This window comes from Triturus cristatus, chromosome 3_2 (assembly GCF_964204655.1).
Source record: "Triturus cristatus chromosome 3_2, aTriCri1.1, whole genome shotgun sequence".
NCBI classification, from domain to species: Eukaryota; Metazoa; Chordata; class Amphibia; order Caudata; family Salamandridae; genus Triturus; species Triturus cristatus.
Window position 1 is genome coordinate 644,673,799 of NC_140584.1, and position 14,855 is coordinate 644,688,653.

Here is a 14,855-nt window from a genome sequence, read left to right on the forward strand (position 1 = left end):
CGCAGGAACAGGCTATATCCAAATGCTAGGCAAGGCCAACTCCAGACCAGATGGGAATACATGCAAGCCAAGAGTGGTTTCAGCCTTCTTACGCCTCATCAGTGAGGTATAGCTTGGATTTACTCATCTCCTTTGGGTTTTCCTTGAAGAAACTGGAAGGCCCAGACATGGGTCCAATACTCGCTGTTCCACTGGACTCAAGCTATAACTCAGTGATGAGACAAAAGTATACTGATTGGGTTTTGCTTGTGTTCCTGTCTATAGGGGTCCCAGCTTAACAGCTCACTGGACTGTTCTGATTGTAGAAGGATCAAGGTTAATTCTGTCTAGAGAGGCATAGTGGACTAAAACTGACTGGCTGGACTGGGGCACCAAGTGAATACAATTGGCCAAGCTATTTTTAAGCTGTCCACCCATCACCTTGTTCTACCTTTGTGCTTTTCTTACACACTGATAAAAAAAACAAAGCTGCCTGATCAGCTACTAAACATCAACGTCCTATTTCTAGACACAATCAGGCTTGCAGGGTTCCATACTGCAGCCCAAAATGATTGTGGAATAGGTTACACTTCAGAGTATCTAAGCATTGGTAAATTTTTCCATGGCAAAGTATAGTCGGCGAGCGGTGTCCACGGCTTTGGTGCAGGCAGCCGCAATGCATCGATATCACAGAGAAATGTGCCGGTTCCGAATCACTCTTTAGTGGGGATACATTGGTTTATAGGGTTGCAGCACCAAACACTCACTTCCAAGGGCCCAGGACTGGATTTGGCACCACTTGACAGAGCAGGACTGACATTAGTAGAGCCCAGGTGCTGGTAGCAAGATGCAGGTGAAGTTTTTGATATCTCTGAGACTTCAGAACAGGAGACAAGCCCAACAAGCCCTTGGAGAACCTTTAAGGATGCAGGATGTGGAGAGTTAAATCCAGTCTTATACCTCCCAGACAAGAAGCAGCAGGCAGTTGGCCAATACAGCAAATCAAGCAGCAAAGAGTCAGTCCCTCCTGGCAGCACAACAGCTCTTCTTCCTGGTACAATGTCCTAAGTTCCATAAGTGTTCTGAGTATATGGTGTCTGAGGTCCAGTACTTATACCTGCTATCCTGCGATTTTTATTTTTTTATGATTTGGAACTCCAAAGAGCTCCACATAAAATATACACATATGACTACAACAGCAATTCTTATAATTCTTATAAAACAAGATCGAATGCATTCTAGAAGCTAACAGTTGAAAAATCTCACAATTGATTATATATAGTTCAAAGCAAAAAGCACCAAAAATCAGGATAAAAGACACTCCATGTATAATATAGGTACTTAACATATAAAGTGCAAGTGCGCTAGAGTATTTTAAAAAAAGATACAAAACCTGGCCAACATTATGACATACACTTGGGACAACTGTGCAGTTCTGTTAGGATACCTCAATACAATTCAGTACAATTAGCTTTTGGCAATACGAATACTACAACAATTTCAACAGTACAATTCCCAAAACCCTAAGTTTCTACTTGTAATATGCACATTTTGTTACCCACTGGCCATATTTAACATGACCAAAGCAAAGAACAATATAATGATCCTTTCTAAAAAATGTTTACTTTTTTTTTTAAAACAAAAAGATGCAACTTTTGTAACATACTGATTCAGAGGGTGGGGCCAAAAGACAATTGGGGGCCACCATTGCCGAGGTAATATACTTTAGGAACACTGGTCTTAACAATCGGCATCGTAATGGCTGAAGTAGAGGACAGACAAATAGCACACAATTTAAATCTTGCACCCAATTTCCACACAGGCCGCAGAGTCTATCCTCCCTAGCTAATCCCTTCCATACTCCTATTGTGATTCATAAGTGGAGCAAGTTCAGCCTTATTAACAGGATAGTTCTACGCACTCCATGTGGAAGGCTCCATAATATATATATGGTTGAGGTTTTTTACACATGCTACTGTCCACTATTATGTCATTCCTAATGTGCCGAGAACACAGTACAGTATCTCTTTTGCGACTAACTTTGTAGATTATTTTATTTTTTTAATTAAAGTTTTCAAAACCTGCTTTGGAAGAGGGCTTGCTTCACTTTGCCCGATTCCGAACATAACTAATGCTTTCTCATAATTTCTAAAAACAACACTTTTTCCCTTCAGACAAGAGAAGATTTCATATTTTAGCGCAGCCCATATGGAACTCACATCACTATTCAATAAGTTATTACCCTACGTTAGGTTTGCTGCAATAGCAAACACATTGGTCGAAAGAAGCCCAAATTCCAACCGGAGGGCTTCTGGATCTGCTGCACAGTTCAAATGACATATTTGGTGCCAAATGCGCCCTTCCACCATCTCGAAAATGTCCCAGTTCTGCTCATCCACTGATTTGCAAGCGTATCTTAGTGAGGGCGGGATTTTAATCTCATAAATCGATAAAACGTGGGCAAAATGTCTTTGTTTGCAGCATTTATATAAACTGCCAGTTGCAGAGGACTGAGATATTACATCACAACTGCACTGACGAGTATGCTCAATGCTAGAGCAGTTGGTAAAAAAAATTCTACCTAAATACAGGTACAATTTCACTGCTCCTAGTTTTTCTCTACCCTGAAACCAGTGCATTTTTTTCCAAACCCTGCATCCCCGGGACCTAAAAAACATAATTTTGCTCTTGTAAATGTTTATTTTTAAGCAATATTCATTGGCATAGTTATCTAACTCATTGAGACACCTCTGTGAGTCCATCAAAGTTAAATCTAACAGGATGGCGTCATCCACATAGAGTATGCAGCCAAGTTGTATTGTTCCTAGCTTTGGTGAGTCCCCCTTGCAGTGCCTCACCCTACCAGGGAAGTCATTGATATAAAGGATAAAAAGGAGAGGTGCTAGTAAACACCCTTGCTTCAACCCATTATGGGTTTCTACTTTACTTGACAAACCCTGGTTTCCTTCCATCAGGACCTGAGACCAAGTGGAAGAGTGCAATGCAAAAAATCAACCTAAGCAAGTGCACGAGAATCACCATTACAGCTAATTTCCTCCAAAGCATCCCTCGGTCGACCCTGTCCAATGCAGTGGAGAAATCTATAACGGCAGTATACAAGGCCATTCCCCCCTTTTCAATCAAGGTTTGCACAACTGTGATATTATCAAGGGTACCACTATGATTACGGAAACCTGCCTGCTCCTCAGGAACAAAATCATTACCAAAAGTCCAATCCTCTAAGTGAAGAAGTACTTATACCCATTTTAGCCTTTGAATAAGGAGGCTTCAAAGAAAGGTCTTTGTAGTGCCCAAGACCCTGCCCTTCTTTGCCCTGGCTACAGACACACTACTGGTGAGTATGCAACTCTTTATGTGGGGACAGGCGCTTCGCGCTCTAGCTCAGGAGGACCCATCAGCCTGGTGATGCGCCATCAGGATATGCATGGCACACCTCATCTCCATTTGTGTGAGGCTGTCTAGAGGGAATAAACAAAGCCCAGCTGTCACCCAACCCAGACGTGTATTCCAATGACAGGCAGAGGCACAGAATGGTTAAAGTAAGAGAATACCAACTTTCTAAAAAATGAGTGTACAACATTATACCCCTACACCATAGTTTTGTGTAATGATTCTATAGGTCACATGATTATTCTGTGCATATTCCAACCAACTTCCTTTGGAGTATTATTTATAGCCTCACACTTATGTCTACAATACTTACATAACATTGGCATCAAGACATACCTGTACACATGTAACATACAAGGGGTTTAAACCTTAAAAATTACTTTTGTACACAAATAAACTTTTCCAGCGAATTATTTTAGTGTGTCCACAAATGTAAATTAGTCAGACAATACAAAACATCATCAAGCAACTAATACTTCAACCAAAAGAGTGAAAACACTCACATGAATTACATAACTTATAACTACAGATACATTTGCACTTATTCCACAGTGCTGCTGCTCTCAACAATCATAAGTGTCCAACAAATATCCTTGTGCTTCTGGGATCAACATACATAAGTGTCCAAAAAACTAAAGAGCACAACGTGTATAGTGCTCATCATCAGATTAAGCATATTGATTTTCTATCACTGGGGATGTATTATTTTCCTCCAAGTGAATAATTCTCCAGATATCGTGGGGCCCTGCGTGGCTCGGGCACATATATTCCTAAAATTTTTTGAGGATATAGGAGGTATTTTAAAAGTAGCACAAAGATGCTCACATTGTTTTTGCTCCTCTTTTCTGCGTGCAGTATTGGTCCTACTGCATTGCTTTCTATGCATCATTTCCGCTCTGTATGACCTGGAGAAATATCCTTGCACAAAACTTTACAGTAAGCAATATTTGGGCCTGTTCCATGATTGGTGTAAAGTGTGAAACCTTACAAAAAAAAACTCTTTCTACTTTGTGTACTACTCAATAGAGTTCACAAGTGTACTGTTGTTGATGTCATGACTTCAGTTCATTAAGAAGACTCTTTATAGCCGAACTGAGCACCGGTTTAAATGAAGAAAGACAGTGGAAAGGGAATCATGGACGTCACAGAGAGGACACAATTAAGATCCCTCTAGATTCCGGAGTACTGCCTTGATCTAGATACACTCCGCTTTCAGCTGCCTTCTGACTCAACACCATTCACCACGCCCGTCAACTGGCCCCAAGTCACCTACATACTTTTTATCCCAGAGCTCTTTGGCTGTTGTAGACTCGCAAACAAAAACTAAAAAACTCTGAATACAAAGTTATGTGGGCTAAAAAGCCAGGGCCGTAAGAAAGTGAGCTAAGTAATAGGGTGCAACTATGAACCATGGGTGAGATACTAGTGCAAGGTTCTCCAACTTTTTCATTAAGAAGAACTACTTATGTCCCATGAAAATCATTCTGAGCTACTAATATTACTATTGTAATGGTGACCATATCAGACAAGATTACATTAGTAATTATCAAGTGATCATCTCAGGGCAGCAGACAGGGTTGCTGGCAGTACTGTAAAAAAAGCATTGGCATAGTCAATAGGTCTCACTTTTGGGACCTTCTAAGTCTTTAGCCATGCAGCACATTATTCTTGGTGGCACAAGGAAGGAGAGTGAGGAGAAGAGCAGCGCGAGGCACAGGTAAGGAGAGTGAGAAGGAGAAGAGCAGCGTGTGGCACAAAGACGTAGAGGGGTGAGGAGAAGGGCAATGTGAGGCACAAGGATGGAGGGTGGTAAGGAGAAAAGCAGCGTGAGGCACAAGGACAGAGTGTTGAATAGAGCAGCGTGAGGCACAAGGAAGGAGAGTGAGGAGAAGAGCAGCGCGAGGCACAAGGAAGAAGAGTGAGGAGAAGAGCAGCATGGAGGCACAAGGAAGAAGAGTGAAGAGAAGAGCAGCATGCGGACTGCCTAGGCTCGACCTAAAAGGATTTGCCAATTTGAAATGTTGTTAGATGGGCACTACTGCCATAGCTGCAACAATCATGACACCAAGGTAATATTAGTAATAATTCTCCCCAATGCCAAAAAATGTGTCCCTCAAATATTTGCTTTACATATATTTTGGCAATTCAACCATTTTTTCTCCAAAAGTCAGCCTAGGAGCGCTGAATATACACATATTTTCCTCTTGAATACACTTTTCAATTTTGGTATACGTATTCAATTCAGCCAGGCAGAAACATCTAATTTAGTAGGTTGGCTGAACACTAGCCAGCTACTTACAGGTAGCTGCAGAGCTACCACTAGGTCTCAATCTACTCGTTGAAGAAGTCTGTACTACTGCTTCTGTGCAACAATCATCTCACACATCCAATAAGCAAAGAAGGGATGGCCAACCATGTAGTAGTATGTCACCTAGGAGTAGTGCAGTGGGGCCTCCAAGCCTTCAGCCTCCCTCCTCGAGCCCTTAAAGGTGGCCCATTCAGCCCAAGGCCTATAAACATCTGTACAATATGTGAGACTCTGGGATCCCTTTTGACATTCTGCAAGGGGGGTCCATCATCTTGTGATATGCCACTGATGTCACCAATGGCAGGACCATCATTTAGGGGTCAGCAGTAAATGCAAGTGAGTTTCGTCTGATCTCTAGGTCCTTTTATCTGCTTCTATGACGAGCGCTGTGAGGCTATTCTAATGGAGGGATGCGAACAATGCTAAAAATTCTATTGGAAGTTATTAATGCATTTAACAATTTTTTTGCCTCTGTCTGAAAATGTATCACTGCTAACTGTTGTTTGATTTCACTTTGGGAGAAATCATATGGAGTAATGGTTGTACAATATCAATAGGGTTAAGCATGTGTGTAGGCCTGGGCCAAAATTCCGTTCCGTTCGCGGAAATTGCGATAATTTGGCATTTTCCCGTTCTGCGGAAGGTGTGAAAATGTCAAAATTTCCGCATTCCAAGCTTAGCGATAATTTGTTTCTTCCTCGCGCTGTAAAATAATAAATTCTCGCGTGCGCGCGATCGCCTTACCTGAATCCCCGCGTTCGCCGACAAGTTTTCCCGATCCGGTCGCGTTCTCCAAGAGATGTTGGATTGTTGGTAGCCATTTGCGCTGTCTCGCGACAGTTCGCGCCCGCAGTAACGTCATGCGTCGCGCGATCACGTCTTTCTTCTCGCGATCATGCACCGCGAGACAAGTGAAAACAAGATGGCCGCGCCCGGGAGCAACCGCATGGGTAAGTTGACGAGCCGCGACCACGCAGAAAATACCGCGAACGGGCGGGAAAAAAACTTCCGCATCTTCGCGATATTTCCGCGTGTTTGCGGAGATTTTTAACATTTTCGCGATAATTTGCTAAAGTGAATTTCGCAAATTCCGCCCACCCCTAGATGTGTGACATCAGTAGCACACATCCTCTATGACCACGTAAACTGGAATTTTTAGATTGCGATGTGCAGCATTCTCCACATTAATAAGAATTTATCGCATTTGCCACATACTTCATCTGCTACATAATTAGCAGACTTCAGCACAAAATTGTTCCTAACTTCAATGGATGAAAGGGTACTGAAAGAAAAAAAAAAAGTACAATTTTGTTGTGTTAACAGGTGAACACGCTTTCCAAAGGTTAACTGCTCATCTCGCATTTAAGGACTGTTGAATTCAGGTAGTAAATAGGGGTGGGCGGAATTTTTTAATCCGCCAGCAGATTTGTAGGAATTTAGTAATTTTAAACAGGACTGGAAGAGGAAGCCGTCACTCTATGTTTAACAACCACTGCAAATAAAACTTTAACCTACAGTGATTTAAACATAGAGGGACTGCTCCCTCTTCTAGACCCGTTTAAACCACTGCAATGCAGTGCATACATCTTGGTGCCCTTACACGCTTATGTAAGGGCACCGAAGGGTAAACACTGGAGTGCATAAATCTTGGTGCCCTAACATACTTATGTAAGAGCACCAAGGTGTATGCACTGCACACTGCGGTGCCTGCTCTGCCCCTTCGCAGAATCTTGCAGAATTTTAATGTAATTCTGCAGAATGAAAATCCACCAATTCCACCCACCCCTAGTATTACACTGCTACTAACGGGGTGATACTTGTACCCAGGAAGTGATAATGGGAATTTAAATGACAAAATAGCGAAATAATATCACAACAGAATGTGTTGTATGACACACAATTGGTGGCTTTGTATTGTGCATTCTTGACAGTGAGGAGCAACCGAGTACTTTACAGAGTAACAAACAAAAGCAAGGATGTTTGATGGATTGGGAGAACATAAATACAATCATTGTTTGGGTGGGTCTAGGGATCAAAATCTGAAGCGGCAGAGTGAAGACCCCCTTACCAGGAGAGGTGAGGTAGGGACTTATTCATTTGGTGGCAGGACTATGAAGAAATTGTGAGTTTTTACCTCCTGACGCATTGTACAGGGGGAAAGCGTGAGATAAAGGTGTAGCTCATTCCATCGTTTTGATGAGGGGATAAAAGATCTTTTTCCTGGAAATCTTTGCACTTCACTAGATTTAAGCCTTCTGTTGGGTGAGGTTCAATACGTGCAGAGAAGTTCAAATATGTGATCTTTCTCTGTGATACCGTATTGTGTGTCTAATACATTGCCTTATACGTCCCATAGTAGGATTGGATGACTGGTTTTTGGAGAAAGCCAGTGGAGTTTGATTAGAGCTTGGAAGTTTGTATTGGGGCGTAACACAGGCCCTCCACTCCCCCCCGCAGTGCGCCCCCCCCCCCCCCAAGTTGCAGGGGGCCCCCTCAGCACTGTACTCACACCAAAGAACTCCGGATTAAATACGGCGCGGGGGCCCCACTGTGTACCTTGCAGGGGCCCCCTTCAACTTTCGTTACGCTATTCCCTTTAGCTCTGAATCAGGCAGACAGCTTTATCTAAGGTAGCTTTCAGTGGGGCAAGATGATAACTGGGACACCGTCAGCAGGGTGTTGCCACTGCCTATTTGGGACTGGATATATATATCATACATGCCAATCCTCCCGATTCAGTCGGGAGACTACCGATGTCTTCCGCCTCTCGATTCCTGCATACAAAAACATGATTCCTATGAGGACTTCAGGCAGCACTGGTCGAGTGAGACTCATAGTATACCCTGCCAGTGACCTGCTCCGACAGGCCAGTGCATAATATTTTTGTCACGCAATCTAGCGCTTTCTTCGTGCTCATTACAGGTAGGGAAGAAAACATGTATATGCATTTCTGATATCTGATCCGGCAGCAGCATTCTTTCAAGTCCCATACAAGACAATAGATTCAATTCAGGCCTCGATAGGAAAAAAACTAATGCCTGGCCATTTTTCTAAAATCTCCCACTTTCCTTTTCTAAAATGTTTGCATGCAGGGTATATTCACCAAAATGCTACGGGCGGCAGGAGGGACATCATCCAAAATTTTAAAAGTAACAATTGATGGACAGAATGCAGAACAATGTCATACATTTACCCCAGTACACAGATTCAAGTCTAAATCCATCTTTTTTTGCTCACCATGCCATTCCAGTTTAGCACAACGTCCCACTCGGGGTGACAACTGCAAAAAGTATGGAGATCTGGGCCTAAATCCATAGTTGTTTGCTCACCATGCCATTCCAGTTTGAACCCAGCCATATGTAAATCAGTCTTGGCCCTGTGCCTCATGGGAACAGTCCAGCCCGAACTGCCAGGCCAGGTCCTCCCTGGGCTTGAAACAAGCATCCTAGGACTGGTTTCGGGGTTTCACCCCTCATCAGCCAGGATAGCTTGACTCCAGTGGCATGCAGAGCACGCACGGGTCCCACGTCTGGGCATACCCGTACCACTCAGGGTGACAAATGCAAAAAGAACAATTGATGGACAGAATGCAGAACAATGTCATACATTCACCCCAGTACAGAGATCTGGGCCTAAATCCATTGTTTTTTTGCTCACCATGCCATTTCAGTGTGAACCCAGCCATATGCAAATCAGTCTTGACCCTGTGCCTCATGGGAACAGTCAAGCCGGAACTGCCAGGCTAGGTCCTCCCTTGCACTGGAAACAGTGGAAACAAGCAGTCTCGGACCGGTTTCAAAATGTCAGCATCTGATGAGATCACAGGAAGTGGCATCACATGACCTTTTGATCCCAATGATGTTAGAGAAAGTATCATTAAATAACGTATGACATAATGGCATTAAGGTAGTGCCACCACTGAACTCAAAACACCAACAATAAGTGAAAGATTAAACATGAAGTGCAAGATGAATACATTATTGCAACAGGTTTTTAAAACAGATAATATTCTTTTGTACCACACATATTTACTAACATTCTGCTATGATATTCTATGAGTGCAGCCATTATTTGCCAGGAACTCTCCTTTGATACATGCGATGTTCTTTAGGTTGTAATGTGTGTTAAACTTGTTGCAATAAATCAGGTTTGCAACAGGTGTCTATCCAGATACAGCCAGTACAGCTATATATTCCCACATACCTATTCATATTCTGACAAGCCAAGACATCTCAAAACGCCCAGACCCAGCACGACCAAACACAATAGCCAGTGCTCAGACGCAGCCGTCAGTTCTTCCACACAGCCTCAAATGGCAGGCACAAGCACAACCATTATCTCAAGCTTTCCACACACAGTAAATAGGTACTGCATGGGCAGAAGCAGAACAGAGGCAGGCAGTCAAATGGCTAAATCCAAGTCCATGTGAAGCACTTAAAACCTGCCAGGGGGTAATATAGGAGCTAGCTGAGGAAGAGGCAACGAAAAGGAGCATACAAGTTCAGCAGCAGAGAAAGTGAAAGGACCCCTGGTGTTTTTGGAACCCATGAAATGGACTTTTGTAATAGCCTGCGGAAAGCAATATTTTAATTTATTGGAGCTGCATACAGTTTAGTCTATTTGCAACAAATATTTGCAAAATCAAGTGAAGTGAGATACAAACTCTAATGAAGTAAAAGGTGCCCGTTTTGGCCCAGCAACAAAAAGTAAACAGGGCACACCTGGAGCCCCTTTTTAGGTCTTCGCTAGGCAGCTTGCATGCGCTGCTCTAGGAGATGACCTTTAGAAATTGGTCTGCCCTTCTCAAGCACTCGTGATTGTGCTGGCATCCACCTTGCGGGAGCGAGCACACTAATTGGAAACAGATGGCCCGTGAGCCGCAAGATGGATGGCAGCACAAGCACGAGTGCTTGAAAAGAGCTGTTTGCATTTGCCTGCTTGCGCGCTCTCGGTCGCTTTAACTTTCAGCGCGAGGCTCGCGCGCTTGTTTTAACATTTAATTTTGTCCGGAACACTAGCGCTTGTGTTCAATGACCATGCGTGCGTCACACGCGAGGTTAGACGCATCATTACTATTTAGGAATTAGGAAGTCACAAACGCAACCATTTCAGAGCGCTGTACCAGAAAGAGACGAACAAAACAATAAGGTGTTCAAAGTCCGCAAGGGCTAGACCTCCTCATTGGCAGTCTTGCTAGGCGTGCCTGGCACAGCAGGGTCCATGTGATAGCGGGTTTGGAAATGTTGTGTGGCAATCGTTTCCAGGGTCCACAGAGTATGTTCACACATGAGTTCGCAGGCTGGGCTCTTTACTCGGGTCACTGCGTGCCACGCTTCTAGGGTGTTAGTGTAGTGAGTCTACTTCAGGTCAGTGAGTCCTAGTTACCGCTGTAGGGCTTTGCTCTCCTGTCTCCGTATGCTCGGACTCTCACTTTCTTGTTCTTCTATCTCCACTTCACTCACTGCCTGCCTTCACAGTCGTGGGAGTAGTTTCTTCTCTCAGCACGTCATATACTAACAAGAGAGACAAAACTGAATCTGGGAGGCCAAGCAGGAGGGGTGACCAGGAGAACGACACTGTGACTGTGTCACAACTCACGCACCCATGTGATCCATCTGATGGAGTTTGAAACCTGCACACATTGGGCTCTGTCAATTCCTGCAATTCCATGATGGGACACGTTTCCCTCTTTTTGCTCATCAGTTTCTCTACTTGTCGATCTCTTCTCGCCCTGCATTTCCATTTTTGTCGCTGCATGGAAGTTTATTTCCTTTTATCTACACACCATTTTGTCTCTCTTCTCTCTGTTGTTTACATGCTCTCTGCCTGCCTGTCCACCTCTTCATCCCTTCGTCTCTCTCTCTCAGCTCACCGGCCTACCTTTATCTTTCAGACAGGGTGCTTTCTTCGGTCTATTTTTCTCTCTTTCACCATTGTTCATATTCGCTCAATCTATCGCTTTACTGGTCCTGTCCTCCTTCCTCACCAGAAATGGGACTCGTGAGCGGTGACGGCAGGGTGTCCCGCTTCCCACCCACGTGAACCCCCTTTCATCAAGCACCGGGCACTGCTTTCAGCAGTTCCGTGCTTCGAGATGCTAGAGACTGTGTTTGACTCCAGCAGATGCAGGTTGCTGCCTCGTGCTCCAGGCGCTCTCTAATCTCCCAGGCCTGCTTCCCTCCGAGGGAGGCAGTGAGAATATGATTTATTACACAGGCCACTTTCCAAGTGTCAGACCTTAGAAGATGGAAGGAGAAATCTATTTTTTCAGGACATCAGCAGAATCACAAGAGACTACCAGACTGTGAACCATCCATGCCAGGGGCATCTCTTCTCCTCTGTGGTCCGGCGTGACCTGCTCCTTCGTTTCCGGGTCCAGTCTGTGATCATAAAGCAGTAACTACAATGGACACTTCCTCATGGTTCACCACCTCATTTAAGAACAGCGATCCTCCCTCGCTCTTTCATCGGACCCTTGGGTCAGGCATGCTTGACACCCGGTGAACTCTAACTTCCCGATAGGATAGTCTGCTCTTGGACACTTTCAATCAATTCGGTGCCCTTAATTCCTTTCTTTCTGTGAGCAATTAAAAGACCCTGGCAAGCAGTCAACTCGTCCCCGCTCTCCTGGACTGGATGTTTGAGGCGTTGATTAGTCTCTAACTGGCGCCCAGTGTGACAATGTTAGTTGGCGCCCCCCCCCAATGACCACACCCACCACAGATTCTCTCACTAGCACCCTTTAACAGAGACCAAGTCTCCATAACCACTCTCTCTCAGATGCATTGAATTAGTTATATAGTGCTACTCTTACCAGTAAAGGATGTCAGAGCGCTTTGCATCACACACACATTACACAGAGACAATCAAACATACGTGTGTAAATCAGTTTATAGGAAATGTTACATAAGCCAAAGGACTAAATGTGTGGGAGTCACATGTCATCCATACACTTAGGCCGTATAGTTTAGGAGTGCTTGGTGTGGAGAAGAGTTGAAAAAGAAACAGCATAGTTGGGAGATTTCTTTAATAAGAATCGATTTCTACTCAAATTAACCTTTTTTGCAATATTAATCTATGCTCTAATGTATACTTTGCAGTGTGCTTGCAGCTCTATAATGAAAGTTAATACCTCACTGTTCTATATTAGAACTTTAAGTTATAAACTGCAAGTAAAACAAGCATTGGCATAGCCAATAGGTCTCGCCTTTGGGACCTTGTAAGTGTTTAGCCATGCAATAGTTGATGTTGTTGCACCAAGGATATTGTGCTGGATAACCAAACACTTATAAGGTCCCAAAGGCGAGACCTATTGGCTATGCCAATGCTTGTTTTCCTTTGTTCCCGTTTGTGATCTCTCAGGGTTGGGGACGCAAAGGCAGAGCCAGGGTCGCCAGGAGCAAGCCACAGAAAAGACGCCCAACTGCATGATTAGGGTCTGATCAGTGGGGTGGAATTGCTTGGAAGGAGGAAAGGTTGGGTTCGGTGCAAGAGACTCTATTAGAACCACGTTTTCTTCTTTACTTGCTCATTTATTTATTACCTTTATTGATCACCACCCTAGCTATTGCATTCAGTTACAATAGAAAATCTTTATAACTTAAACCTCTGACTGCAATCTGGGGAAAATCAAAGTACCTGGGGCTAGCTACAAGAGCAAAGAATACTGCAATAGTAAGAGCCTAAAAGGCCTGGTAAAAACATTTTCAGATGGTAAGGAGGCTTTGAATAGTTCTAATGGATTCTGGGATCTGGTTACAATCATTGAAGCCTATGTGCAACTCTGAGGTATGGTACCAAGGGCGATGGAGGGAGAGAAGACACTGAACCATATGGCCGTGTTGCTACTTTAACTCTAAATGAAGCATAAAGGTCCGTAACCTGCCTCCCATTTGAGCGCCTAAAGCCAGACGGCGTGTACTCAATAACTGTACATGCACTAAAATGCCTGCTATTCTATGCACAATTGTCTGCACTGGGCTGTGTAGCGTGCAGTGTCTTTTAACAAAGCCGTTATGGGGTATTACCACCTTATAAGTAACATGCCAGGTGAAAATTACTGCAAATATACAGTTTAAAAATATTAGCATATTCCACTAAGTGAATGTTTTAATAAATAAACTCGCCTTATGCTGTCCCAACTCATCAACGTCCGATAGAGAAAAGGCCGAGTTGACATACTGGGTCTGGAATTTGGTTCCCGTTTATGGTTATACAGTGACTCCCAGTTACTGGGACACCTTTTATCGGGTTCTGACTTACATTGAACAAATCAATATATTCTGTTGCTGTTTCAGTTAATTTGAACGAATACACCAGAAAACAACGAACTGTGAAAGGGAAATCCAGAGCAGGAAAAAGGTGTGCACTGGGGTCACCTGCAGCCACTGATAACCCTATTCGTGCCCCCCCCCCCCCCATCTCCCCCCATCTCTGCAGCAAGCTCTCTTCAAAAAGTTTGCAAACTCACGACTAACCGTTCGACAGCTATGACGTTGGTTATCCCATTCGTTCCGGCGTAGGAACGGTAGGTAGTATTTCGTTTACAAGATGGTGGTTTCTTAGTAACAACGAAAGAAAGGGGTCGGAAATTGTTGCTCACCTGAGTTCTGCCCAGCTGTGGTATCCGCTTTGCTCTGGGTATCCACTAAAAGTCATGTTACCTTGTGCCTGCCACACTTTCCTCACACTCCTGTCTGAAATGCCCTTTCAACAGGGGTATGGCATGTGAGGTAAGCGAGTTTCACCGCATGCTGAACTCATCTTTTATCAGCGAAAACCCGGCTGCCCTTCCAAACTCGACTCTCACAACGACTGCCAATGCTATGTTTACACCATGCGCGCGACTTGTATCCTGGATATCAACTTCTCCCCTTCCCCGAAGCCTCTGGGTCCTAGCGCTTCCGGGTCTGCTGACAGGCTCTTAGCGCTCCAGGGTGTTTTCAGGACTCGGTGACCAGGAAGCGGCAGTTGCCTTTTGCATGCGGGGATAATGATGCACCTAAAACTACAATTCCCAGAATGCAAAGCACTGTTGGCTAAAAAGTTGGAATATCGCAGAGTTGACATTAGACAATCATAATCCACACTCCACGTTGCTGGAAAGCATTTGGTTTCAACATTTAGGGGCATATTCTCAAGGATTTATTGCCGAGTT

At 44.1% G+C, this 14,855-nt stretch overlaps 1 protein-coding gene across 2 annotated transcripts in view; it reads right to left on the reverse strand.

The window, feature by feature from the left end:
- Window positions 1-14,594, reverse strand: part of LOC146857878 (uncharacterized) — a 1,488,219-nt gene extending 1,473,625 nt beyond the window's left edge. For both annotated transcript variants that reach the window (XM_085648588.1, XM_085648587.1), the window contains exon 1: window positions 14,301-14,594. In XM_085648588.1, the coding sequence (XP_085504714.1) occupies window positions 14,301-14,356 (56 nt within the window). In that variant the 5' untranslated portion in view covers window positions 14,357-14,594. The remainder of the gene's footprint in view (window positions 1-14,300) is intronic.
- Between the last annotated feature and the right edge of the window lie 261 nt (window positions 14,595-14,855).